This window comes from Coffea arabica, chromosome 11e (assembly GCF_036785885.1).
Source record: "Coffea arabica cultivar ET-39 chromosome 11e, Coffea Arabica ET-39 HiFi, whole genome shotgun sequence".
Taxonomy (NCBI): domain Eukaryota; kingdom Viridiplantae; phylum Streptophyta; class Magnoliopsida; order Gentianales; family Rubiaceae; genus Coffea; species Coffea arabica.
This window is the reverse complement of record NC_092331.1, coordinates 12,966,156-12,991,842: the sequence shown is the minus strand read 5'-3', so window position 1 is coordinate 12,991,842 and position 25,687 is coordinate 12,966,156. Positions and strand designations below refer to the sequence as shown.

At 35.7% G+C, this 25,687-nt stretch overlaps 1 protein-coding gene across 6 annotated transcripts; it reads left to right on the top strand.

Annotated features, from left to right (window-relative positions):
- The first annotated feature begins 602 nt into the window (after positions 1-602).
- On the top strand, positions 603-16,306 carry LOC113718906 (uncharacterized). Of its 6 annotated transcripts, none has more exons than XM_072072355.1 (9): positions 603-1,702; positions 5,107-5,279; positions 5,742-5,852; positions 5,936-13,175; positions 13,309-13,471; positions 14,169-14,276; positions 14,862-15,105; positions 15,659-15,745; positions 15,914-16,306. In XM_072072355.1, exon 1 carries the CDS (start codon positions 704-706, stop codon positions 1,646-1,648), a length of 945 nt encoding a protein of 314 aa, XP_071928456.1. In that variant the 5' UTR covers positions 603-703; the 3' UTR covers positions 1,649-1,702; positions 5,107-5,279; positions 5,742-5,852; positions 5,936-13,175; positions 13,309-13,471; positions 14,169-14,276; positions 14,862-15,105; positions 15,659-15,745; positions 15,914-16,306. The 6 variants fall into 6 exon arrangements, with proteins under 6 accessions (XP_071928456.1, XP_071928455.1, XP_071928454.1 ...); XM_072072354.1 differs by having other exon boundaries at positions 603-1,793; positions 13,309-13,436; positions 14,194-14,276; XM_072072353.1 differs by having other exon boundaries at positions 603-1,793; positions 14,194-14,276.
- The last annotated feature ends 9,381 nt before the right edge of the window (positions 16,307-25,687 follow it).

Here is a 25,687-nt window from a genome sequence, read left to right as displayed (position 1 = left end):
CTCCTCCTTTGCGATCTGGTTACACGACCAGATCGGTCAAAGGGGGAGGGGGAGGGGGAGACAGAGGTGAAGAGGGGGGAGGGAGAAAAAAAAAAGGAAAAAAATTTTCAGAAGGACGCCAACAGATCGGTCAAAGGGGGAGGGGAGAGGAGTAGAGGGGGTGTGGGAGAGAAAAAATAAAGAGGAAGGCCGGAACTGGCGGTCGGAATAGTGATCGAAGCCGGAAGCGGTGGTGGAGGTCGTGGCCGGCGGCGGAGGATGTGGTGGTTTGGGTTGGGGAGGAAAAAGGAGAAAAGTTGAAGGGAAAGTTTTTTGTGTATTTTTGAAGTATGTAAGTTAAAAATTTTGATAAGTTTTTTGAGGTTTCTGTAGTAAAAGTTGTTAAAAAATTAGTATTATACAAACTTGGTAAAAAACCAAACTTCCAAACAGGCCCATAAATTTCGATTTCGAAAATTACAGACCTAAAGCAATCAATTTCACATGCATAGCTAGTTATAATGGACAAATTGACACTAAATCTGGTTCCATGGGCCACCATAGTGGGCTTTTGGTGGCCCTAATTCAGCCCAAAATCCACTTAACAAGACAATCCCACTCGGAACGGCAACTTGAGGCTTCGTTGTATGGTAGACTAAGACCACACTAAAAGCCGCCGCCTCCGCCTCCGCCACCGTCCGCAGCCTCCCTCCTCCGGTCGCTTATGTATATGTCGATGGTTTCAACTAGTCCTCCTTCTCCTGAAGACAGAATCAGCCAAGCAACAGTCACAAAAGCAGTAAAAGCTCTGATAAAATGGAGAAAATTCCACCCCATAACAACCCAAAATAAACCTGCTGCAGGAGAAGAAGAAAAGCAAGAATTTCTCGGAGATGAAGATGGTAACGAAGAAGAAGATTTCATTTACCTCCTCTTGACCCTCAAGAAAATCCCACCAAAAGATTCGTCCAAAATACCCCACAAAATTTCACTCCCAAACCCGCTTCACTCTCTGGCTGACGGCAACGTCAGCCTTTGCCTGATTATAGATGACCGGCCCATCAAATCCCCGTATAGAATTACTGCAGAATTTGCTCAAAAGAAGGTGAAGTCTGAGGATATTCCCATTGATAAGGTTGTCAAGCTGTCCAAGCTGAAATCAGATTGCAAGACTCTGGAGGGAAGGCGAAAGCTGTATCAATCATACGACATGCTTTTTGCGGATAAAAGGGTTGTTTCGTTGCTTCCAGGTGTTTTAGGGAAGCAATTTTATAAGAAGAAGAGGAAAATTCCGGTGCCGTTGGATTTGAGGAGCAGGGACAATTGGAAAGAGCAGATTGAGAGGGCAGTAAATTCGGCATTGTTATGCTTTGGGAGTGGGAGTTGTAGTGTTGTGAAGGTGGGGAAATGTGGTGGGATGGGGAGTCATGAGATTGTTGAGAATGTCTTTGCTGCTGTGAAAGGGATTTCGGAGGTTGTTCCAAAAAAGTGGGATGGGATTAGAGCCTTGCATTTGAAGCTTTCGGATTCTTTGGCATTGCCTGTTTATGATGGGAATTTGGGATCGTTGAATGCAGAGGATCGAGTTGAAGAGGGAGATCTGGAGAAAAATGGGATTTTGGAGCTTAAGAAGATGAGACAAGGAAGAGAAGGTGCATTGAAGAGGTGAAGAGTGAGGAAAGGATGTGAACCGAAGAATTAAGAGAATGGAAATATCAACGGGGTGAGTTCTGTGCAGTTACACTTTGTGCCTCCTACTAATGTGAGATGTTCTAGGGGTCCCGCAGCAAATACCCGAAGAGCCAACAGTTTGGGTAATAATGTATTTTGGGTTACGGATAGTGGATATTGAAAGACCTGTTGGCTTCTTAGCTTCCATTGTTATTTTTGATTTTGTATTGATACTTGATAACATAGCCAGGAGAAGTAAGATTCTGATGGTCTGACTTCAAGTTTCTTCCTTTGTGTTTGATTGTTAATACTAGTTTGTCATTTGAATATTAAGTTACACCTCCTTGCTTCCATATTGGGGTATTTGTGATTGCCAATAATTGGTTGGAATTACTCACACTTTCCAATTTGTCTTTTCTGTAAGTTGATATTCTTGATACTTATTGCTTTGTCATGTAGGGTTGAGTTTTCTGTTGAAAGATTAACAGCGAAGTTGGGGTAGACTTTCATCTTTCTAGTGTAAAAAAGGAATAAAAAAATTCATATTGATGACTTTGACTCTTCAGGTTCCAAATCTTGGTAATGAAAACATGAAGAAAGAGATGGTAAACTGAGGAGATGAAAGAGTGGGAAGGTGGTAAAAGATAAAGCATATACAAGCTTTGTTTCCTAAAAGCTAAGAAGGAAACTAGATAACTTTCTTTACTCACTGGATTACATAGCTGTACAAGTAATTGTTCCTTTTTTCTTTTCCTGCAAAGTTGACATCTAATTGAAGATCATCAAAGTGATGAAAATTCAACTTAATTTGAGATCTGAGCTTTCCAACATTAAGCAATTGTTCAAATTTGATTTTCATTTGTGATTGGGAACTAATTTTATGAACAGTGGCTTTAAATATAAGTTACTTTCTGGATGCATGTTTGTTGCATTGCCTCGTGTTTACATATCTTTATGTTTCTTAGCTGTGTATTTATTCTTACCCATCTTGCGCTCAAAGTATCATAGGAATTCTAAAGATGTCGTAAACATTGAATAAGCTTACTCTATATTTTTTCCTGGCAATAGTTCACCCTAGTTGGAGATTAATCATCTTCAAGCAGCTATGTAAAATTCTATACTTCTGTCAACATACAAGTAAATGCATCTTGATGACATCAATTCTCTTAATTGAAGCTCCTTTGTGATGAATATTTTCTAATATTGTATTTTTTAATATGCATTTCTATTAGTGAAAGGAAGCTTTTGATGTTTTTAATAAAATTTTCCTTCTTCGTTCTATTTATCGGCAGTAGTAGAGATGATATCCTAGCACCAATATTGCAATATCTGTAACTTTTTGTGTCTATCTATTATTGGCAGAGATACAATGATAAGCTCTAACTTTATGGTAGTTGTGATTTGTCTGAGACTCTAGAATGCTGTTGTATTAACATTTCAAATGATTCAAGGTAATTTTTTTTTTTATCAAACTTGAAATCAGTGAGTTATCACAAGTTAAGGTGGCCTATGTCCTACATACGAGGTAATTTAGATATTTTTTATTTGGCAGTGGTTTTATTTTTATATTAATTTGAGTCTCGGTTAGCTTGTTCTGCCGTGCACTTGGATTATTTCAACTCTGTCCCAGTTAGTACACCCAGAGCGTCATGTGTAGTTAAGAGAAAGGCTATACAGATATGTTGATATGGCAAGACCAATTACCTTCTGTATGAAACGAAACAACTTTTTCCTTTGTGGTTTCAATTAGGCTTCTTCTCATGTTATATTGTTATATATAGTCAATATTCTATTAGGGATTATAGAAAGCAAGTAGGGATCCAAAAAATTACTCTTTTCTAGGCAGAAATTGATTTTCTGGTGTGTAATTGTATACTTCCTTTTAACAGATTATAACATTAAGCCTAGGGACTTTGGGTGTTTACTGTTTTGAACAATGTCGATAAAGCTAGCTCCAAACAATTCCAACTTTCCCAAAGAAATTAGGAGGCAAATTTGAAAGGTTGAGCAAATGTTAAAAACTTCAGATTTGTCTCATTTGATCGTAGTTGCTTGAACCTTTGTCATCCAAACAAAAAAAGAACGCTTGGACTCTCTACAGTGATCTTGTTGATTGGCACTCTTTTTGGTATGTAATTCTTATTCTTTTTGTGGGTCTCCAAACAATTCCAACTTTTCCAAAGAACTTAGCAGGAAAATTTGGAAGGTTGAGTGAAGGTTGAAAACTTCAGATTTGTCTCATCTGATCATAGTCACTTGAACCTTTATCATCCAAAGAAAGTGTGCTTGGACTCTCAACAGTAGTCTTGTTGATGGGCACTCTTCTTCTGCCGAACCAGATTTTTTAATAAATTTTTTTTGGGGATCAACTTGATTACTAGCATATAGAGTTGTCCTAGTACAGAACAGATTTGTGATTACTTTCTGTTATTTTTGCATGTGAGTTGGCTTTTTGCATTATATCTCAAGCCAGTATTATCTTTCTTGAAATTCCAAATCGTAGTTCACAAGATTAGAGAAGCTAAATCCTTGGTGTTGAGAACAATTGCTTGTATACTCCCATTTCCACTGGCAGCAGTATTCATTGACCTTTGATTAGCTGTTAAGGAGTCTTACACGCACCTTATTTCATGAAATTAGCATGGCATTTTTGCAATTTTGACAGCTGGAATATTTTAGGTTGAAGAGTACTCACTTCTGGTTTTGAAATGATTTTAAAGGACGTTAATGTTGATTGAGATATACAGTTGCTTCTTTGACATGAAGACAACCTATATACGGGGGTTAAGTTCAACCCAACAAATGTAGCAACCCAATTTCCTTAAAATTGATATAGTGGAATGGTTTAAGAAGACTTCTGTTGCAAAATTTTGAGGAAAATTGATAAGGCTATTATGTTGAGCTTTATGTCCAAAATTTTTTCACGGTCAGTGGGTGTGAACGCATTTGCTGCTTTTCTAAATTTTGGAGTTGTCAGCGAGTGTGAATGCATTTAGTACTCATAACATATGCGCCAAGCCTAAAAATCCGGATCACTTTCCCCGTGCCATCAACTCTCCATAAACGTGTGAAATTCTGTGGATAAGCTGATGTATGATGGTAATATCCTAGAAATGGGTGTATTGTCTGCTTATATCTATATATACGCCATTCTTTCCCCTAAGCAAGGGCGATTGATTTTTTTGGTTGAGGCGAGAATGCTTCTCATGGAGCATAGCAAAGATATAAGAAAAAATACAAAGAAGAAGAAACGGAAGAAATTCTACATTTGTTGCTCATTAAAAATAGAGAAGACAATGTTAACGGATCATCGGATTAATGATCTACCAGAAATGTTCATTCAGGTTTAATGGCTTTTTCTTCCTGTTCAACCACTTTGCTTGTTTTTCAATTCATTTCTTTTAGCAGTTTTTTATTGCTTTTTTGCAGAACTAATTAAATATTTTTCACTTCCAGGCCCTGTTTCTATCTCAACCCCCCTCCTCATTGGCGCTGCTCATCTTTCTTTTCCTGCAAAGCTTACATCTAATTGGAGATCATCAAACTGATGAAAATCCAACTTAACTTTAGATTTGGGCTGTCTGTTAGTCCTTGATAACAAGAATTGATGGTTACGGTAAAGATCCAAAGTAAGTCATCATAAGACTCTGATGCTCTTCTTCTTCTTCCTTTTTTTAATTTTATATTTGGCGCTTGTGGGGCTAGGCTCTTATTCATTATTTTGATGTGCCCAAAAAAAATAATAAAAAAATAAAGAGAAGGGAGGAATCACCAGTCTCTGTTCTTGCCTCAAAGAAAGTTAAGAAATTAATTGTTGCAATTGAATTTTAGTGTGCGTTGTTCTTCACAAAACCTTTATTTAGAATGTTGAAAGTCACCTATGAGTTCTTTTCAAAAAGGAAATAGAAGAGAGTCTGTTTGGATTTTCTTTCTTAAATTGTGTAGGTACAATTTTTGTAGATTGCTTTTTTCCCGCTCTTTCTTTCTTTCTCTGATAGTGCATTTATGGGCATATGTCTGTCAATTGCTCGCAAGATTTCTGCTTTTAAAAGAATTAAATTAGCTTACTTTGTTGGTGGTGCTCTGGTTAGGCAATTTCAACTTTGGCAGTTCAGTGCTCTTTAATGGTCGTTCCTGGAACTATATATCTGAAGATTGCCAATGTGTGAGTTGAGGACAAATGAGGCTGACCTCGAGACTAGGCAAGTGTTGTATCCTCTGTTTTAATGGAGATTGCTTTTATTTTCCCTCTTTAGAAAGTGATGAACTTGTTTGTTGGAAATAGGAACTAATTATGCAGATGCAAGAGGAGGTTGCTCCCGAGGAGTTCTTTCCATACATTCTAGACCAAAAATGCTGACAGGACTTGTTTGAGGAAGCTCAATTAGAATAGAAATACTCAGAGATGGTGACTGGTGAGAAAGCACAAAGTAAGACCAAGGTAGTTGTTTGCATCATCAAGGACATGAGACAAAAGTTTGCTCCACGACCTGTCTGTGGACAATACCCTGATGAAGTTGCTCATAACGGGAAGGAAGGACTTGCTAGATGCTAGAATTCTTAGTTAACTAATTAAAATGTCAAAGATGCAACTATAGCCAGGAGTTTACATAATCAACTAGGAAGGTTTTCAGTGATGGAGTGGCTTCAATTTGAAATTACTCCAACTTGTAATAGTAGTTTCTTTGTACAATTTCAGCAGTTGTATGTTATTATTTTAAAAAAAAACTTTAGAATTCTTTGGAGACCAACAGCAAAAACGAAGTGGATGTTGATCACTACATATTAAAAATGAAATTCTTTTATTTTTTAAAGGTACTTTGGATAACAATTTTCCTGTAGCTTAATATTCCTCTGTTTTCTAGTTGGGCCTGGCAATATTTTTGTTGGTCGTTACTGTAGCATTCAAGCAGGGGAAGGAATATAGGTATAAATTCACTAAGCTCATTCCACTTTCTGTTTGTTTTGGTAAGAATGGATAGCAATAATAGTTTCAGCAGCAGTAGCAGCAGTAGTGAAGACAGAGCGAATGGGATTTCAATTGGAGGCAAAAATTGGCATAAAGCCACAGGCTTTCTCAAAATTCGAACTGGTTTTGGGTCCATCAACTATTGTCAAAGTCTGCACCAGACTCATTTTCTCTTGTCATCAAGTTCTTCAGCGGTAAAAGTATTTCGTAAGCCTTCTTCAATTGATATATAATTGTTGTTTCTAATTTCGTAATTAAGAGTTCCTTTTTGCTTGTGTACAGCTTTTTCTAGTAAATAACTGATAATAGGTGTTCATAATGCTCATGATTTTGCATATGTGTATAGTTGTGGAATGTGGAAAGAGCATCTTCCTTGCCAACTGAATTTTTTTTCTTTTAAATTATGGAGATTTAATCTGGTAGATTATGGTGTTCATTTTACTGATTAAGGGCAGTATTTTTTTTCTCTTGGCAGTTACTTCTAGAGATTTAACCGTTAATTACTTGGATTCAGAGGAAAACATGTGCTTTAATCTTAAAATTTTGTGGTTGTTTACTGGGTGTTTCAGGAGATTGTTAGATTGTAGGTCATGTAATTAGATAGTGAACTTATTATGGAATTGAGGGATGAGTTGTTGAAAAACTGTTACTGGTTACACTTAATGCATTCTGTGGAAATGGAAGTTAGAAGGTTATGAATGTTCCTTATTAAAAAGAATTTGTGCGGTTCAACATGATTCGTTTGTGGCTATATTTGGAAATGGACAATTTCTTGTGCCATTTTTCTTTTTAATTTTTGAAGTGTAAAAGTGGCATACAAAGTTACCATGTTAATTGCAGTTGGTCAAGCTGGATGCTTGGAAGATGTGTGGAGTAACATATAGATTCATAAATGCTACTCTTCAGCAGTAATGTGCAGACATACACGTTTCATTGTAGATTAACTGCATGGACTGATTGTGTCTGTTCTTCCTTAAATAGTATCTATTTTATGAAATTAGTCAACCTACACCTGTCCTCTTAATTGAAGCTCCATCTGTAAATTAGTTCCCAATCTTGCATTTTTAAGATACATTTCCTGAATTAGCGTAGTTGTGATTGGTCTGAGACAGAGAGCTTGATAATTTGGGGAAAAGAATTGTATTAGTGCTTGATAATGCATGGTGCAGGATCAAAGTCTTGTTTTGTTTGAATGATGCATATGTGTTTTGGGGTTTTTAATTTGCTACTAGTTTTACTTGGTAGTAGTCGTGACCACTTGTTGCATATTATCCATATATTTGTGCTTCTGAATCTGTAATTCCTCGGGTGATCGGCTGAATGGCGGCATGCAGGACACATATTCTGTTTCTGTGTTTTGTAGTAATAGTTAAACTGCTTACGTTTGTAGTGAATGCGTTCAATTAATTCATTTATTCTTCACTTTATTATTATATTACCTTGTATTGCTCCAATGTTTCCCAACCTAAATCCAATATGTGCTCGTATCCTGACACTTGATAATCGTCTAGAACTTGATGATTATGATTTTGGTGGCTACATGTGTTTCTTTGTTGATTGAACTATAAAATTACTTCTAAAATGGGTAAGTGAATTGTTTAGATGTTGGAGTTTTGTTAACTGTAAGTGAGGACAATATGGTCCAAGGACGTACAGAATATGAAAAAGCACTAGTAATTTTTCACACCCAAGTTTTAATGTGGAAAAATATTTGTGAACCTCATCTTACAGATAAGTCCTGATTGTCCCGTGGAACAATTATGATCAGTTTTTAATACTGGTGGGATTTAACTAATTATGATTAGTTTTGCACCAGGAAATTAAATTCGTAACTTGGATTGTTTGAGACGAAAATGGCTGGATTTTGGTGTCCCAATCTTGCACTTTTAAGATACATTTCCTGAATTAGCGTAGTTGTGATTGGTCTGAGACAGAGAGCTGTTATATTCACATTCAAATGACTGAGGTAAGTTTTAGTTCATTATTACCTCCAAAAAAGATTGTGGTGGACCATTTATAAGTTATGATAGGTTAATATGGCTCTACTTGTTCCTCTCAGGGCACGTCACATCTTTTCTACTTGGTATTGGCACTGTTTTAATCCGGTCATGTTGGTTAGTTCTTTATGCCTTGCATATCAAGTATATCACTGCTCTTATCTCAGTTATTACGATTCAGACTGTCATATATACTTTGAGAAGGTCTACTTGTATAAGTTGCTATAGTCAGGCCAATTACCTTCTGTATGCAATGAAGCAACCTCATTCTTGTGTCCTTGTTCTTTTGTTGCATCACTCAATATAGTCAATATATCTTTTTAGGGCTTAGGAAATGCAAGGTGGAGAGAAAAAGTGACTCTTTTCTTGGCAGAAAATGTTATTTTGGTTTTTAATGGTATATATTCTTTTGTTTCTGTATTCTGCTCATGAGAAATCTTGCAAGATTTTCCTAGATGACAGCACCAAATTGATTATGTTTGGGTCAACTGGTAAACAATGTTGAAAATGTAGGTCCTAAACGATTTTAACTTTGCCAAAGTACTTAGGAGACGTATTTGAAAGGTTAACTGAAGATTGAATTAGAGGTCCTTGAAGTTTTACTACCTAAGAAACAAAAAAGTGCTTGGCCTCTCTAGAGTCATATTGCTTATTGACTTTATTGATATGCTTCTTTGGATCAATTTGATCACTTAGTATTTTCCGGGTTTAGGTCTGCAAGTTTCCGGGTTCAAAAATTCTATCTTGTTGAGCCAAATGCTTGTGTAAATCTTGGTCGCCTAACAACTTCTTTTGTTATCTATACATGAGTTCTTCTTTTCAGCAAAAATAAGTAATGCAGTTATCTTTTGGCTGTTCGTCCTTCCACAATGACTGGAAAAATATATTATTGTGTAACAAGTCAATTTGGAGCTTTTTCTTTTTTTAGTATCTACTAAAATGGCTTTGAAATGTTAGAATGGAAACGAAGTCCATTGACAGTGTTAAAAACTGGTCCACATTGAATAAATGTATCCCGGGGATATTTCATAAACATATTCTAATCATATTGATCAATTATTTTGTGCATAATATGTAGCTGTCCAAATCTATCTCAAGCTAGTTTGAGAGAAAAAATGTGATTTTTTTTCCAAATCCATTTTTCATACCAAACATGGTGAAGAACAAGAGATCTTCACTATAGAAGTTTTTTTGAATCTTGAAATTAAATGGTTTTTATGACTTTTGAGACTGGAAGAGTCGCGTGAAAATGCTTTCTTAGACTTGTTCTTTGTCTTAGCTAATAATTCACTAGTTTATTTTGAAATTAATAGAAAAATGCAGTTACAGTTGAAAAGTATTATTCTAAATGTGTGACCAGGCCTATATAGGTTGTGAATTATATCAGATGGGTCAGCATAATAATTTCTGACCTGCTAAATATTTATTGTGAGCCAATATGAACGTGGAAGAAAGCTAAAATTTCACTTGGACGTCTCATCAATGTTGCATAGGTTATTACATTCTTTCAGTCTTCTCGTGAACTATTTGCAAAACAAAAGATCTCTATGAAACAGAAGTTTTGGAGAAAATGTTGACTAAGAAGAGAATCAATCTTGTAGATTTCTACAGAATTTACCCATTTCGTGTTGAGAGAGTGATCTGAGTCTGGGCACTTCAAGAAATTTGTAGTTATTATGGTTTATATATTCAAAAAGTATTAGTTTTGCATTTCATAAGTTTTCTTGGTTATTTATTCATCAACCAAATCTTAACAGCAGAAGGAAAATTGTTCATTCTTGATCTTGAATGAGTTTCTATAAGAAATTGGTAAGTCTACCAAGAAATTAGTTGTTGATGCCGTTTGCATCTCAACCAATTGAATTCTGTCAGAAATAGTTTAAGCTATGTTGTGGAAGATTTCTCACGATAAAGGCCGCGGTCACAAGATAAGGTTAAAAAACCTCTTATTCCTTTTTCAACCATGGAAGCCCATAAAATTGGATTTTAAGCAAATTAAAAGTTAAAGCTTCCTATGTTTAGTCCTATGACATTGAAAGGTAAGGGGGAGTAATCTTGCTTGCAGTCAAACAAACAAAAATTTATAACTTCTGATACTTGTGTGACAATGAAGGGTAAATAGGATTTATCCTGCATGGGTTTAAAGAAGCAAAAAGTTGACAGAATGGATCAACATAATAATTTCTTAGACTTTACACATTCAGCAATTATTCAAATTTGATTTTCATTTGTGATTAGGAACTAATTTTTGAACAATGGCTTTAAATATAAGTCACTTGCTGGATGCATGTTTGTTGCATTGCCTCTTGTTTACGTATCTTTATGTATCTTAACTATATTTTTTTTCTTACCCATCTCGTCCTCAAAGTACCACAGAAATTCTGAACATGTCATAAATATTGGATGAGCTCACTCTTTTTAAAAAAAAAAAAAAAAATTTTTTGTCTCTCGTTCTTGGCAATAGTTCACTCTAGTTGGAGATTAATCATCTTCAAGCAGCTATGTAAAGTTCTCTACTTCTGTCAATGTACAAGTAAATGCATCTTGATGATACCAGTTCTCTTAATTGAAGCACCTTTGCGATGAATATTTTCTAATATTCTATTTTATAAGATATATATCCTATAGTGAAAGGAAGCTTTTGATGGTTTTAATAAATATTTCCTTTGTCGTTTTATTTTCAGCAGTAGTAGATATGATACCTAGCACCAATATGGCAATATCTGTAACTTTTTTGTGTCTATCTATTATTGGCAGATACAATGTTAAGCTCTAACTTCAGCCTTCAGGGTGATTGTGATTTGTCTGAGACTCTAGAAAGTTGTCGTATTCACATTTCAAATTATTTGAGCTTTTTTTTTTTTTTTTTTTTTCAAACTTGACTTGGCAAGTTATCACGGGATAAGGTGGCCCTATTTCCTACTTATGAGGTACTTTAGATATCTTGTATTTGCCAGTGGCTCCCATTTTTATGTTAATTTGAGTCATCTTGCTTAGTTCATTCTGCCTTGGCTCTTGGATCATATCAATTATATTTCAGTTAATACAACTCAGACTGTCATTTATACTTGGGCTAAATGGATATGTTGATATAGCTAAACCAATTACCTTTTGTATGCCATGAAGTAACTTTTTCCCATGCGGTTTCAATTAGGCTTCTTGTCATGTTATGTTGTTATATGTAGTCAATATTCTATTAAGGATTATAGAAAGTGAGTCGGATAGAAAGAATAACCCTTTTCTGGGCAGAAATTGATATTTTGGTATGTACTTTAATACTACCTTTTAATAGATTATAACAATTAAGTTTAGGGATTCCGGCTGTCAACTGTCTGAACAATCTCTATAAATGCTAGCTCCAAACAATTCCAACTTTGCCAAAGAACTTAGGAGGCAAATTTGAAAGGTTGAGCAAAGGTTGAAAACTTCAGATTTGTCTCATCTGATCATAGTTGCTTGAACCTTTATTGTCTGAACCAAAAAAAAAAAAAAGATTGCATGGACTATCTACAGTGATCTTGTTGATTGGCTCACTTTTTATGCTGGACCAGAATTTCAGATACTTTATTTATTTACTTATTTATTTTTTTGGATCAACTTGATCACTTGTATGTAGAGTTGTACTATTACAGGACAGATTTCTGACTACTTTCTGATTTTTGTATGGGAGCTGGCTTTCTGCGTTACATCTCAAGCTAGTAGTTCTTTAATGAAATTCCAAATCGTAGTTTACAAGATTAGAGAAGCTACATCCTTGGTGTTGAGAACCATTGCTCATAGACTACCATTTTGAATGGCAACCACATTCATTGACCTTTGCTGTGAAGGAGTCTTATACATGCTTTATTTCATGAAATTAGCATAGCAATTTAGCAATGCTGACAGCTGGAGTATTTCAGGTTGATGAGTCCTCACTACTGGTTTTGAAACGATTTGATGGGAATTTAATGTTCATTGAGATATATAGTTGCTTCTTTGACATGGATACAACCTATCCACAGGGGACAAGTTCGACCCAACATATGTACCAAACAAATTTCCTTAAAATTAATATAGTGGAATGGTTCTAGAAGACTTCTATTGCAGAATTTTGAGGAAAATTGCTAAGGAAATTATGTTGAGTTTTATGTCCAAATTTTTTCGTGGTCAGTGAGTGTAAACGCATTTGGTGCTTGTCTAAATTTTGGAGTTGTCGGTGAGTGTGAATGCATTTACTACTCATAATATATGAGACAAGCCTTAAAATACGGGTCACATTCCCTGTGGCATCAACTTTCAATAAACGTGTCAAATTCTGTAAATAAACTGATGTATGATGGTAATATCCAAGAAATGGGTGTATTGTCTGCCTATATCTATATATATGCCATTCTTTCCTCTAAGCAAGGGCAATTGATTTTTTTGGTAGAGGCAAAAATGCTTCTCACGGAGCACAGAAAAGAGATGAGAAGAAATGGGAAGAAATTCTCCATCTGTTGCTTATTAAAAATAGAGAAGACAATGGTAATGGATCATCGGGTTAATGATCTACCAGAAATATTGCCCTTTTGTTCATCCAGGTTTAATGGCTTTTTCTTCCTGTTCAACCTCTTTGTTTGCTCTTCACTTCATTTCTTTTAGCAGTGTTTTATTGCTTTTTTGCAAAACTATTGGTTCTAGGTGTTAATTTTTATTCATTTCTTTTCTTTTCAGGAAATACCAGATGGAAATTGGTATTGTCTGCAGTGCGCTTGCCAGATCTGTGGCAAGGGGATGGATGAAAAGGAGGCTTTACTACCTCTTGGAATGCTGAAATGCTCCCAGTGCCAAAATATGTGGAGGTTCTCCTGTCTCCTGTTATGCATTATCTTCATATGTGAGTATACATGGATAATCTTTGTGTGGTGGGGAGAGTGGGAGAGTTTATAAACTGAAGGGACAGATGATTACGTGTCATACTCAGATTCATTTTGATATGGCTAAATTTTCAGTCTTTTTCCAGAAAAAGACCCTTTTTTTGGGATTAATGAAGTTTCTTGCATCAACTGATTGGGATACAGATCTAAATGTAATTTTCCCACTGCTTTGGACCATGTTCCATATCCCATGTGGCCTCAACATGACTGTTGGATATATATAATTTATTATTATGCATTGAAAGTCTAACTTGTTAACAAAAATTTCTTCAAAGTGTCCTAAGGAAATATAACTGTGTCAAAAGTCCATCATAAGGTTTGGCGTGAAAACGTAGGCAGGTTTCACACTTTGGATGTGGATATGCATCTGGCATCCCTACTTGGATTTGGGTCATAAATAGGGTAACTCTAGTATCAACTTCCATTAGAACAAAAATAAGCATGATTTTCATTTGGTTGCTTTTTGTGTTACCCATCTGCCATTGTGTTATGTTGATCTTATAGTGGCATATTTGTCATTAGAAAACTTCAAAAGATTTTCATGTGTTTATCTTGTTGTTTGTGGGCCATGCAGTAGACTGTATGCAATTTGTTTTTATTATTGATTAGGTTTTGTTGCTTGTAGATCCTTAATTTGTCAGTTAAAATTTCTGGCAGCATGATTACTTGGATATGTTGGCAGATCATGAGGGTTGTGTGGAAGAACATGATAGCAAATTAGACATATCCTCTGATACCTGGTGCTGTTCTGCGACATGCCAAGGGGTATTCCTCTTTGTTTTACGACCAGTTTGGTATTCAATTTGTTGAATTCTTGCCATGCCGTCTTATGGCATAACAGTTTCATATGAAGTTGTTTCCCTGCAAGAGTTGCAAACCTGGAATGAAGTCAAAAGAAGTATCATTTTTTCTACCATGTCCTTTGGTCATGAGGTCATATTGGGCACAGGACTGTTGTGATTTTTAAACTTTAGTGTTGGATGAACCTGACAATTGGATCAGACCAATTATGGAACAGAGGAGTTTAGATTAGCTTTTCCAAGATATAGGTTATAGGTTCATTTTTTACGTACTTGTATTAGAACTGGGAATCAAGAGAGTGAAGAAAAATGAATTATACACAAATAAGACAGGAGATGTTGCCATTGAACTCAAAAGGATGTTTTTGGTTACTTCAGTTTACATGGTCATGTCTCATCCATGTAATGCAGGGCATGACAGTCTTAAATTAACTTTTAGAGTCCATATGTATAGGTTTTCCTGTATTGTTGTTTTCTGTGGTTCTATTCTTATTCCATTACTCTAAAAAAGTGAATATCTTTAAGATACTAGGTCGACTGTGTCATGTAGGTCTATCTTGGTCTTCAAGCAAACATTGGTCGTCCAATCCTGCTTCTGATGGATTTCGCTGGACACTTTTGAAGTGCATCAATGGTGATCAGCAAGCTCATTCTGCACAGAGTTTTCTAGCATTAAAGGCATAATACAACTCAAAGCTAGCTGTTGTGCCTCAAATGATGGAGGAATATTTTGACCCAATGGTGGATCCAAGATCCATTGTTAATATGATACCACAACTAATATACAATTGGGGGTGAGTTCTTTATCTTTCGGACATGAACCTTTTCCTGCTTAAAAATCTCTACTTATTCTGCACATGGTTTCTCTCATCATCCTCTTCTCCATGTTTTAAACCTTCTTTATTTAGCTCTCTCGTTCTGCCTTGTGCTTGTGTAATTGATTATTGATTATTAACATTCTATATGCCTTTTATGCGTACCATTTTTAATTTGCATTTCATCTTCCTTCGCTACTAATTTCAGTTAATTTCTTCACAGCCCTACGTTGCACAATGCAGATCAAACTCAGTGGTAGACTTTTTAAGTCAATATAGAGTAGTAATCCGAGATAAAATATCTGATTCTTTTAAACTGTGTATTTTTTGGTCTGTATACTTCAACTGTGTGTGTTTGCTATATATTCATCCCTGTGACTGAAGGTGTAGATATAGTAGACAATCATAGGCTTTCAAATTGTTATTAATCCTTTGCTGTTTGATGTTGTTGTGCTTTGTTTCTGTTGTTTAATAACTCACATGAGACGTTAATCAAAAGCAATGCACCATATGACTGCTTTATCTTTTGCAGCTCTAAGTTTCCTTGTGAAGATTGTAGTCGGTTCTACACAGTGGTCTTGGAGAAAGGCGACACCTTGATCGCTTTAGCATCAATCAGGTAATTGTTGTTATGTCATCTCTAGTGACTAGGAACTTTTCAGTCTTGGTCCGAGTACTGCACTGCTCCTTCCTCAATATAATCTTGTGCTTGTGGAAGCTATCATGTTGTATATAGAAGTGCTTGGTTTATTTTTCGTGTGGCTTATCTGCTGTCTGATTTTTGCAGATGCATTAATGAGAAGAAACCACCGTGTGTCATGCTGTTTGTTTACTACCAAAAGTCAATAGTATGAGTAACTGTTTTTGGCCACCAATGAACATGTCTTAACCAGAAAAAGTTTTTAACTCAATACAAGATATGCTTCTGGAGACACTATTGAGTCAGAGTAGTATTCTGCTGCAACTAGAGGTTCTAGTTCAGAATTAGATGTATAGCTAAGGTATAGACCTGTATCTTTTAAATTTGGCTTTGTGGTGAGGCATGTAAATTGATCCTAGTCCGAGAGCATGGTAGCAACGTCATGCTGTGTCTGCTCCTGTTTTAAGATCAGAGATGATTTTTCCTGTATTGCAGTCTTCTCTGAGATATTACGCATGAAAAGTTCTGAATATTGTCCTTCTTGACTCCCTCTATGGAATGCTAGATCTTTTGCATGTTGATCGTGGATTTTATTAGCGACTTAGTTAACTTCTATCTTCTGATTGGCTGTCAGTTGTTTTATCTGTTTCTTGGTTGAATGTTCAAGAATGATCTAACTTTTGGTTTTGGTTCAAGGTCCACGGTGTAACAGTTGCAGAAATGCCTTTTGCTGTCACCAGGGCATGTTCCGTCGCCTTTTACAAGCTATCCAATTGGTAGGAACTAAAATTCTTAGTTAGTTAATCGATGAATAGCTGAACATTCTCCTTCCCCAGTAAAAGAAATATCCATGTAAAAAATATATAAGAAAGTGTTGGATGAATCATCCAAAAATGGGAAAAATGGGATCCAGCCTTAGATGGATCATCCAAAATGTAGAAGTCACAAAAGTAAAACAAAGAAAGGCTTTTAATACATTTGTACGTGTGAGCGCTTGCAGTGGTGTGTGTTTGCCTGTTTGCACGCACAAGCGCGTGAAGCATGTGCTTGCTTTTGTGGGTGTGTGTCTCTCTGTGTGTGTGTCACAGAGAGCGAGAGCGAGAGCGAGATAGTAAACTCAAAATTTAACATTAAAGAGAACTGACCAACCAAAGTTGAACTTACCTGGTCAAAGCACCAACTAGGGGTGTCAATGGGTCGGATTTGGATCCGGACTAGACACAAATTCGATAAATTTTTTCGGATTTGGGTTGAAAAATAATTCCGATATCCGGATCCGGACTCATACCCGTTTACTTTAACAAAAAAATGTGTCGGATACAAAATATAGAATTTTGATCCGTATCCAATTAGGACCTGAATAATATATTAATAATTATAAAATATAAATATTTCTAAATACATTTTTTTACCAAATTAACAATTTAGTAATGACTTTGTAGATTAATTTGTGGTTAGTTTTGGATTGACTGTTACAAGTTATTTGTGATTTAGTTTTGTAATTTGATTTGTTTAAATTTGGAGATTAGATTTATGATTGATTTTGGATTTAATTTAGAAATGTTTAAGTCTATATCTTTTCTTTCCAGATAGACTTGGACCCGACTTGGGACCCATCAGTCTTGGTTTCGGGACTCTAAGGTCAAGCACATCGAGTATACGGGTCGGGTCTGAATCTACTACATAAAAATGAAAATTTCGAACCTGAACTCGACCCATTAATACCCCCAGTATCAATAACAAATTAAGGTAATATAATTGTTTTAAAAGCAGATATCTTGTGAGAAAATTGACAGACATATACCTATAAATACACTATCAGAGAAAGAAAGAAAGGGAAAGCGGGAAGCAATCTACAAAAACTGTATCTTCACAATTTAAGAAAGAAAATCCAAACGGACTCTTCTCTTTTTCCTTTTTGAAAAGAAATTAGATGACTTTTAACATTCTAAATAAATATTTGTGAAGAATAATGCATACTGAAATTCAATTAAGATGATTTTAACTTTCTTAAGAGTCTAATATTGATAACTTACTTTGAATCTTTACCATTTCAATAAATTCTTGCTATGAAGACTAATGGAATGTCCAGATCTACAATTAAGTTGGATTTTCCATCAGTTCGATGATCTTCAATTCGATGAAATTTTCGTAGGAAAAGAAAGAAGAGTGGTGCGGCAGAGGAGGGGGTGGTGAGCTAGAAATAGGGCACTAGAAGTTAAAACTGCTTTAATTAGTTGTACAAATGTGTAATTCAACGAGTAAAGAGAGTTATCAAATTGCCCTTTTAGCTTTAGGAAACAAAAGCTTGTATACACTGTATTCATACTTTTGGTAAGCTCATTATGCTTTTTTATCTCAGTGATAGGGCTCTGGCTTTAATGCCTTCTATCTGCGCAATACCACTTAGTGATGAAATCAATGGCAAGGGCCAAATGTTTTCCTTTATTTTTTTTGCTCCTATTTTCCTTTTGTCACTTGGAATGCAAAAAATCAGTATGGATGTGTACGTCCGTGTGTCCAACTTTCTATGTAGTACCAATTGAGAACTTCTATAAGATGATGCATATCATAGTCTAACAAGCCTCAGAATATGGGATACTGGAAGTACGGATTGGGGTAACATCAGATATATCCAACCACGCCTTTGGCATTGGAATCAGCCTGAATCAAGGAGATCAAGGACCACACCGAGGATGGGCGCTACGAGCAAGAAGTTCAGGATCAATTCTGGTGGATGAAGCAATTGCACTGAAGCTGGCAATGTGTAAGACAGCCACAACGCAAGCCAGGGAAGTGCAATTCCAAGTGCAAAACCCACAAATCCTTAACAATATTCGCACAAACAGAGTAAGTGAGATTAGATTAGCGACTGTTGTGGATGACATTCTTCAATTAAGCCAATTGTTTCATATGTGCTCCTTTTGCCTAGTTAGAAAAGATAAGACTCATTTAAGCTACAAGCTTAGCATTCATGCCTTGGGCATTATTTTTGATGAGGAACATTGGTTTCCTTAGTGGTAAATATGCCGCTTGTAAAGTTCAATCGAGCCCTTGCTCGCACTTGTATATCATTTGTCAAGCAATACAATCAATTATCGTTTCGAAAAAAAAAAAATAGTCTAACAAGCCTCTTTTATTAATATCTAGTTGAAAAAGTGGGCCAGAAAAGTATTTTAACTAAAAAAAAATGAACCTAATTGACCGGACTTGGTTTTCCATTGATCATGAGATAAGTTGATGATATATTTTGTTAATATTTAGCTGAAGTTTTTTTAAATTTATTTTATTTTAGACGCGCACACATATTCACATCAATGTCTAGAAGTTTTGGTAATTATGGCATTTTGTATGATGGTTATGTATAGTAGTAGGTTTTTGTGCTTATTTGAATTATTATCAAATTCGAATTTTTCTTAGTATGTAATCCCTTTATTAGATTGAGTGGAAAAGGTTGTTCTTCTTTGAATAGTTCTTTTTTGGTTGCGAAGAACATAATAGATTTTGGTAATTTATGTAAATGGTACCTTGGGAGATTTGATGAGTAAAAAGTTCTATTTTGTTGAGTAATCGAACTGTCAGGTATTCATTAAATTTGAGGTTGTGTAAGAAGACAAGTAGACTTAATAGGGGGAATGGAGGAAAGAATTGTTTTGAAGTTGAACGTATGATTGTTTAAAACTTGAAACTAAAAGTTGCAATTGGGGGTCATTGCAACTGGAGGCTATAATTTGTAACAAGAGAGTTTAGGTTCTTCTCTCCGGTCAATTAGGTTCTTTTTTTTTTCAGGTCTCACGCCAAATTTGGAAGAGGAAAGGAATGGGTTTAAGGATTTGAGTACTTGGGCTATTGAGTAATTCGGGTTAATTATTTTGGACTAGTGGATTTTGGTCCAAAAATTACTTGAGTCAATGCTTGGACCCAGGTCATGACAATTAGTATCAGAACAAATTTCGCATGGTCTTTGCATGGAGTGAGTATGAGCCAGCGGATTATGGTTTCGACTACGCAAAAAAGTGTAACGAATTAAGTACCGTGAGGGGCTAAGTGACACGTTCAACATGGCTACCTCTAGAACTAACGGGACTAAGCGCAATGTCAGACAAAGGCCACATCTAGAATCTGTACGAGTCACTTCTAGAATCCGAGTATGATCAAGTGGACAGTATGAATTCTGACGGGTTTTGTAAGAGCGCAAAGTTCTAAATGTGGGGAGAATGTAGTATCCCACGTCAAATTTGGAAGAGGAAAGGAATGGGTTTAAGGACTCAAGTGCTTGGACTATTGAGTAATTTGGATTAATCATTTTGGACCAGTAGATTTTGATCCAAAAATTACTTGGACCAACCTTTGGAGCCAAACCGTGACATAAAATACTTTTTTGGCCCATTTTTTCAATTAGCTATTAATAAAAGAGGCTTGTTAGACTAGATATGCATTGTCTTATAGAAGCTCCCAATCGGTACTACACAGGCATATGTCTGTCAATTTTCTCACAAGATTTTTGCTTTTAAAACAATTAAATTACCTTAATTTGTTGTTGGTGCTTTGGTTAGGTAAGTGGAATTAGCATCTATATTAGTTTTCTTTATCTAGTTATTGTTTCTCATAAACAGATTTGGTTGGATGTTAATTGAGTCTTATCTAATTAGTTTTCTATTCTTCGTGAAATTCCTGATCTGAAGGAATTCTTCCTAAATTTCTGGACTGGAATATCAGTCTTTCTGCTATATGTACCTCTCTGTTATTCATCTCAAAATAATGGAAATAATTTCTTTTCTCTCTCAAAGTTTCACATGATATCAGAGCTTTCACTCCGATCCATTTCTAATAACCTAATTTTGTGAAATTCATTCTTCATTCTCATTCTAATCTAGGTAACTTCAAACCTTCTACCCTTCAAGTCTATCTTCTAGCAATTCTTTAATCTCTTCCTTCTCGATTCCTCTAAATCACATCATGACAAATTTGGAGTAGCATTTCAAACCTCCACTTCCAAGATCAATTCTAAATTAGAAGGGGAATCTACAATGACAATAGCCACTCATAGTAATCCAGAATTTGAAACAATTCTGATCACAAGTCACAAGTTAAATGGAAAAAATTATCTTCAGTGGTATCAATTCATGTTGATGTTTATTTTCGAAAAAGGTAAAGATACATATCTCACTTGTGAGATTGAAATCCAAAGAAAGGAGATTCAAAATTTAGGCAGTGGAAGAGTGACAATAATATGATAATGTCATGGTTGATAAATTTCATGAACAATGATATAAGGTGAAAATTTTCTTCTCTATGGCACAGCAAAAGACTGGGACGCAGCAAAGAGACATGCTCGAGTTCTGAAAATACAGCAGAACTGTTCTAGATTGAGGCTATCTTGCATGATTTTCGCCAAGAGAGTCTCTCTGTCATACAGTATTTCAATACCTTAACACAGCACTGGCAGCAACTTGATATGTTTGATACTCACACATGGAAGTGCACAGATAATGCAGTTAATTACAAGAAAATTGTGGAGCAGAAAAGAATATTCAAATTCCTATTGGGACTCAACAAGGAGTTGGATGAAGTAAGCGGACGTATTATGGGCATCAAACCATTACCAAGCATTAGAAAAGTATTTTCCGAGGTTCGACGTGAAGAAAAAAAGTAATGATGGGATCACAAGATATAGTAGTGAGCATTACATTGCTTGATAGTTCTGCACTTGCAATCCGAAGAACCAACTTCAGCGCCAATGACAATCGACAACAACAAGGAAGGCCCTAGTGTGAACATTGCCATAAGTCAGGACATTTGACAGAGACTTGTTGGAAGATCTATGGAAGACCAGTTGATTGGAAGCCAAACAAGCCAAATTGTGATTAAAAAAGTCGTGCCAACATTTCTTCATCCGTTGAGGGAAAAACATCAAGTGGAACAAGTGGATTCAACAAAGAACAAATAGAAATTCTGCAGAAAATGATTAGCCACAATCTTTTGCAATCTACCAGCTAACCTAGAGCAACAAATGTGATGACACAGTAAGGTAATTCTTTTATTGCCCTTACAACTAGCAGAGGCTATAATAGATCCTGGATTGTTGATTCCGGTGCATCAGATCATATGACTAGAGATGCAACACTCCTATATAATTACAATTCTTAAAAGCGTAACTATTTCGTTCATATTGCAGATGGTTCCCTTTTCATGGTTTTGAGAATAGGATCTACATACTTAATAAAGGATGTTGTTCTCTCTCCTGTTCTTCATGTTCAAAATTTAGATTGTAACTTACTTTTAATTAGAAAGTTGAGTCAAGATTTTAAGTGTGTTGTTAAACTTTTCCTGTCCTTGTGTGAATTTCAGGAGATGGAATCGAGGAAAACAATTGGCAATGCTGAGTTGGTGTCAGATCTCTACCTACTCAAAACTAATAACCCTCCAAGTAGACCAGCTAATTATTCAAGTTGCAAAATGTTCACTAGTGTGTCAAAGAGTATGGCATTGTGTCATCTCTACTCCTCTATTTCTAATTCAAGTGTCAATAATGTGGATGAAGTTATGCTTTTGCATTTTCGTCTTGGCCATCCCAATTCTGTGTATCTAGAAAAGACATTTCCTCAATTGTTCATCAATAAAAACTCGAGTACTTTTCACTGTGAAAACTGTCGGTTTGTCAAGCATATTAGGACAAATTTTCGTCTAGGTCATCGCTTACCTATCCGTCCTTTCACCATGATTTATTGTGATGTGTGGGGTGTATTACAAATTAAAATTCTCACTGGTGCTCCATGGTTTGTGTCTTTTGTGGATGTTCATACTCGTCTTACTTGGATATTTCTTATGAAAGAAAAATCTGAAATTAGTCACATCTTTCAAAACTTTCATATGATGGTTCAAAATCAATTCAATGCTCATATCCAAATTTTTAAAACTAACAATGCCAAAGAATACTTCAAGTCCCATCTTGAATCATATCTCTCACATCACAGCACCATCCATATCAGCTCATGTGTAGATACTTCTCAACAAACGGAGTAGTTGAAAAGAAAAATCACCATATTCTTGAGGTAGCCAGAGCACTTTTATTCATAACTAATATGCCTAAATATTTTTGGGGTGAGGCAGTTCTTACTGCTGCTTACCTAATAAATAGAATGCCCTCTAGAGTCCACAAATTTCAAAACCTTTATCAAGTTCTTCTAAAAGTCTTTCCTCACATCAAATTCATCTCCTCAAATATTCCTCCAAGGTTCTTTGAATGTTTGATTTTTGTTCATAACCATTCCCCAAACCGAACTAAATTAGATCTTAAGTCCATCAAATGTGTCTTCCTAGGTTATTCTTCCAACCAAAAGGGTTATAAATGCTACTCTCCTATTACAAAAAGGATATACAATTCAATGGGTGCCACTTTCTTTGAACATGAGCCTTACCATCCAAAATCTAACATTTAGAGGGAGAATGTGAGGGAATCTCAATTTTGGGATGAACTTCTCATCAGAGAGCTAACCTAAATATAGAACACAACTCAAACATAACATACACCTCAGTTTCTAGTTTGTCTTCCTTCTGACTCAAGCACCACACCAAAAATCAATTTTGAGCATTCACCATCTAATATTCCAACCTCAAATCACAGGTTTGGGCAACTTGACTCCTCTCAACTTCAAATCTATACAAGAAGGAAAAAGAACATCAACGAGAGTGAGAACCCCATACCTCTTGTGCATTGTCATGAATGCAACCCGAATTCTGATTCTTCTCAAGTTCACTCAGGTGAATCCAATCATTCTCAAGAATTGATTATTCCAATGATTGATAATGTTAACGCCCCAATTGCTTTAGGGAAGGGTGTAAGATCATGTACCAAACATCCGACTGGAAATTTTGTGAGCTGACTCTCTTTCTCCAACATGTAGGGCATTTATTACTTCATTTGACAGTGTACACATTTTGAGAACTATTTATGAGGCTCTTAAACATCTAGGATGGCAAAAAACTGTTCATGAGGAGATCACATCACTTGAAAGAAATGGAACATGGGTGATTACAGATTTACTCGCTAGAAAAAAGCCAATAGGTTGCAAGTGGATCTTTACCATCAAAACAAAGCAGATGGAAGTATTGAGAGGCTGAAAGCTCACCTTGTTGTTAAGGGATTCGCACAGCCATATAATATTGACTATCTAGAAACCTTTGCTCCAGTTGCTAAACTTAATATCTGAGTTCTTCTTTCACTTGCAGCTAATTGTGACTGGCCATTACATCAACTGGACATTACATTTCTAAATGGCAATCTTGAAGAAGAAGTTTATATGGAAGTACCCTCGGAATGGAAATTTCTCACACTAAAAACAAGGTATGTAGACTACAAAAGTCCCTTTATGGACACTGAAATAGTCTCCTCGCGCATGGTTTGACAGGTTTGCAAAGCTTGTGAAAAAATATGGGTATAAACAATGCCAATCAAATCATACCTTATTTGTCAAGTTTTCAACTGAGAAGAAAATTGCTATTTTGAGTGTCTACGTTGATGATATTATTCTTACTGGTGATTTCGAGGAAGAATTACAGGTCGTAAAACAACATCTAGCACGAAAATTTGAAATTAAGAAGCTTGGTAATCTAAAGTACTTTCTTGGTATGGAAGTAGCAAGGTCAAGAGAAGGTATTGCAATGACTCAACGAAAATATATATTGGATATGTTGAAGGAAATAGGGATGCTTGGCTATAAACCAGTAGATACACCCATGGATTTAAGCAAAAAGATAACCGTAGAATTAGGAAGCATTCCCGTAGATAGGAGGAGATACTAGCAACTTGTTGGTAACTTAATTTATCTCTCCTACATGCATCCAAACATTGAATTTACTGTCAGTTTAGTAAGTCAATTCATGAATAATCCCACGGAAGAGCATATGAAGGCTATGTATAGGATACTAAGATATCTTAAGCCAACACCTGGAAAGGGATTATTATTCAGAAAGAATAACAAAAGGGAGACTGATATCTATACTGATGCTGATCACATAGGGAATCTACTGGATAGACGCTCAACTTCTGGTTATTGTTCATATATCTGGGGAAACCTTGTTACGTTGAGAAGTAAGAAACAATTAGTTGTCTCACGCAGTAGTACAGAATCCGAGTTCAGATCATTAGCTTTGGGAATTTGTGAAGATATCTGGATTCAAAGATTACTTAGTGAACTGAGGGTGATGGACAAACAACCGATCAAGTTATTCTATTATAACCAGGCAGCTATCAACCTTACTAAAAGTCCTGTTCACAATGATAAGACAAAGCATCTTGAGATTGATCGTCATTTCATCCTGGAGAAGATCGAAAATGGGACTGTTCAAATTGTCTACACCCCTTCTCAACATCAATTGCTGATAATCTCACCAAAGCACTTCCACGAACTAGATTTGAAGAGTTGAGTTGCAAGCTAAGCATGTACAATTTGTGCAACCTAGCTTGAGGGGATGATATGAACATGGGATCCAATGATTTATGTTCAAATCATATAAGAGATTGATCCATTGGAGTTCATCAAATCCGAGATCCCTTCCTTGATTTTCCTTAGTTCAAGTCGTTTATGTTAGTTTCCTTCATCTTGTCGTTTGCTTGAAAAATTCCAGCCATGTGTGTTTAATTATTTTCAGCAAATAGTAGTTGATTAATTAGTTAATTTGAGTTGTTAGTTTGGTTGAATAAATGGTTAAGGTCATATGGACCAAAGTGTTAGCTGATTTGAGTTAGTTAGTTTCCTATTCTAGTCGAGTTAGGATTTAGGAAAGTAGTTTTAGTTTAGATAGGGTTTTGAGCCTTTGTAAGGCTATAAATAAGCATTGTCTCAAACGTTATTTTCATAGAAGTCATGATGAATTAGAGAAAATTCCAGCAAAACACTTTGTGTTTAGCAAGTCTTT